The following is a 3,676-nucleotide window of genomic DNA, read 5'->3' on the forward strand; positions in this document are numbered from 1 at the left end:
GATCATTTTAGCTGCTTCCCCTTGCCAACCATATAATTTCAATGTGTACTATAGGAGACACTGAGAATTGGTAATTAAATTAATTACAGATAGATTTAATTATTGAGTCCAGGTCTCTTTAGAAAATCTAGTGAATTACTTAGTATATCCTGGACCACAGTAACAAATACGTGTAAAATATGCAATAGTTTACACAAAATACAGTTATTTTTCTATTGTACAGTAGTCCAAGTGGGTGTGCCTGGTGGTGGGTAGCTTTCCTGCATGAAGAGCACTAGGGACACAGGCTCATTCCACCTGTGATTCCACCATTCCCGTCAGCCTCCTGGCCATTTACATCCAGCTGGCCCAAGGAGACAGAGAACTTGGAGGAAGAGCAGAACATGGACGGATTGGCTAGAACTCAGTCACTTGCCGCACTCCAGCGCAAGGGAGGCTGGGTATGCAATCTAGCGGAATGCCCAGGAAGAAAAGAACAAAGGGGATTCAGGTAATATCCTGGTAGTCTCTAGCATAGTTAGTATGCCTCAGAGCCCAGGTGGATGAAAGGAGGGAACCTTCTTCAGCAGAGAAACAATTAAGAGAGCACTACAATATTTCAGGTAGAAATTGATGGTGGTCAAAGCTAAAGCACTGAAACAATAAGTATAAAATTTATGTACATATAAAAAAGAAAACTTATGTATGAATTATTTAAAAGGAAGAATCAACAAGATCAGGTGTAGAGGTGAGGGATAACCTAAGTGACAATGTCTGGTAGCATCCCTCTTGGGAGCACCCACGAAATAAACCTGGCTATATTCAAACTATTGAGTACAAACATATTGGTGTGTAAACTAATATTCTAAATAATCTCTGGAAGGGAGATGAAAATAAGATATCGTTCTCTTTCTCAAGCATTTTGCTGTCTACTCAGGGAGGATGTGCAGAGGATGAGGCTCAGTCGGACATGTTGGTAGGATAGCTGTGCATGGAAATATGGGAAGAAAAGACAGTCTACCCACAGATACCTAGAGTCTACTAAGCAGGAGATGAAGCCACAATGGAGTTGGATGGGTCACCAGAGGATATAATAAAAAGAGGTAAGGCAAGGTCAAAGAGAAAAACTTGATCCCATAAATTTAAGGGTTTGGAATAAAGATAAAATCTATTGAAGGAGGTGGTGAATATCTACTTTCAAAATTGGCTACCTGGAGAGTAAACACCAATTCTTCCTTTGTTACAATCTAACTCCAGTGGTCCTGTGATTTACAACTTTCCATGCCAATGTAGACAGACACTGGTTACCTCCTGGCTCTGGGTTCACCCTCAGTCTGGACAGTGGAACAATATCTAATTGTTCACGGTACCCTGGTACTAACCACCCCTTGCATTGGAGAGTTTTTGCAAAGAATCCAAAACACTGTCCTTTCATTTCCATGTGTAATAAAATTATCATGTGATTCTTCCTTCTCCATTAAGTTGTAAGGTATTACAGAGTAAAGACTATGTCATATATGACTAAATGGAGAAACTGCTTTTCACATATGTATAATTTTTCCACAAAGCCTAACAAACTTTCTAACACAGAGAAATTAGGTCCAGTGACAAACAGGGATTTTCCCTGCAACGTATTGGCTATCTATGCATTTAGTAAACCCAAGTATAGACACAGCAACCACAGAAGTTAAAAATGTTGGTTTAGAATATCATTACATACAATAAATTTACTAATAATGCTGGATTCCTCTTCCCTTTCTGCTGAAGGATCCATGAGAAGAGATAACCAGTCCTTTGCCCTTGGTTTCATTCTCCTGGGACTTACTGGTCAACAACAACAGGAAAATTTCTTCTTCATCCTCTTCCTCTTCATTTACCCCATCACATTGATTGGAAACCTGCTCATCATCTTGGCCATTCACTCTGACATTCACCTTCACAACCCCATGTATTTTTTCCTTGCCAACCTCTCCTTTGTTGACATCTTATTCTCCTCTGTAACCATCCCAAAGATGCTAGCCAACCATGTCTTGGGCAGCAAAGCCATCTCCTTTGGGGGATGTCTAACACAGATGTATTTCATGATTGACATGTCTAACACAGATAGCTATATCCTGGCTGTGATGGCATATGATCGTGCCGTGGCCATCAGCTGCCCACTTCGTTACACAACAATTATGAGCCCACGGACTTGTGTCTTGCTGGTTGTTGGGTCTTGGGTGGTTGGAAACGCCAATGCCCTCCCCCACACTCTGCTCACAGCTAGTCTGTCTTTCTGTGGCAACCAGGAAGTAGCCAACTTCTACTGTGACACTGCCTCTTTACTCAAGCTGTCCTGTTCTGACATTCATTTTAATGTGAAGATGATGTACCTAGGGGTTGGTATTTTCTCTGTGCCATTACTATGCATCATCATCTCCTACATCCGGGTCTTTTCCACAGTCTTACGGGTTCCATCCACCAAGGGTGTGCTCAAAGCCTTCTCCACCTGTGGCTTGCACCTCACAGTTGTTTCTCTGTATTATGGGACAGTCATGGGCATGTATTTCCGCCCTCTGACTAGTTATAGCCTGAAGGACGCAGTGATAACTGTGATGTACATTGCAGTGACCCCAATGCTAAATCCTTTCATCTACAGTCTGAGAAACCGAGACATGAAGGCTGCCCTGGGAAAACTCTTCAGCAAAAGACTCTCCTCATAACCAAGTGAGGACATATTGAGGAATGCAGTCATCAATTAGGCTGCATTTGAAAATCCAGCTGCAATCCCCTCCCCCTCCAAGAAGCCACTTTTGTTTCCATCCACTGAAGTCTTATCAGATCTTGTAACAGTTTCATGAGACATCCCATTGAGATTATAGATATGTAGATGTAGTGTTCCTTTTTCAGAGTTACAGCAAAGGGATATTGGGATCATGTCCCAGCTACGCTACTGACTAGCACTTCATTTCCGTATCTAAATAATAAAAATAAGAATGTCTTCCTTGTCTGTCATAGGGTGTGAGGGTAACAGTACTTCATGCTTTGAAGGTTGTAAGTCCCTATTGAAATGTCTATTGGACTATTGTCAATTGGACTATCATGCTTCATCATCCCTACTTTGCTTGTGAACCTTGAGGGCAAGACCTATCTTAACACATCACTCTATTTCTTCCAATGTTGGTCATTAAAGTGCAACCAATAAATACATGGAGGTGAAATAAAGGAATGCAATTGAATAAATGTAGCCTGATAATGATCAGGCATGATCAGTTTGACATTCGTTCCCATCCATCATATATGTGCTATTTCTGAAAGTTACTTTTGATCCATTTTTTTTATTTATTTATTTTTTTTTTTGAGAGAGAGAGAAAAAGACAGAGCATAAGCAGGAAAAGGACAGAGAGAAAGGAAGACACAGAACCCGAAGCAGGTCCTAGGCTCTGAGCTGTCAGCACAGAGCCCAACATGGGGCTTGAACTCATGAACTGTGAGATCATGACCTGAGCCAAAGTCAGACTCTTAACCGACTGAGCCACCCAGGCGCCCCTACTTTTGATCCATTTAAGAAGGAGAAATCATACCCACTATTTTTATTATTTAATTTTTTTTTAATTTCAGTATAGTTGATACACAATGTTACATAGTTTCAAGTATACAGGTAGTGATTTGAGAAGTTTATACATTGCCCTACACTCACAAGTATAGCTACCATCTG

General features: G+C 41.0%; 1 protein-coding gene across 1 annotated transcript; it reads left to right on the forward strand.

Moving 5' to 3' along the window:
- The first annotated feature begins 1,751 nt into the window (after positions 1 to 1,751).
- Positions 1,752 to 2,748, forward strand: LOC101096683 (olfactory receptor 1A1-like). Its single transcript, XM_003996404.2, has one exon. It carries the CDS (start codon positions 1,752 to 1,754, stop codon positions 2,679 to 2,681), a length of 930 nt encoding a protein of 309 aa, XP_003996453.1. The 3' UTR covers positions 2,682 to 2,748.
- The last annotated feature ends 928 nt before the right edge of the window (positions 2,749 to 3,676 follow it).

Source organism: Felis catus, chromosome E1, assembly GCF_018350175.1.
Source record: "Felis catus isolate Fca126 chromosome E1, F.catus_Fca126_mat1.0, whole genome shotgun sequence".
Taxonomy (NCBI): domain Eukaryota; kingdom Metazoa; phylum Chordata; class Mammalia; order Carnivora; family Felidae; genus Felis; species Felis catus.

Coding starts and splice junctions, on each gene's coding strand:
- LOC101096683 (XM_003996404.2), top strand. CDS start 1,752: ATGAGAAGAGATAACCAGTCCTTTGCCCTTGGTTTCATTCTCCTGGGA.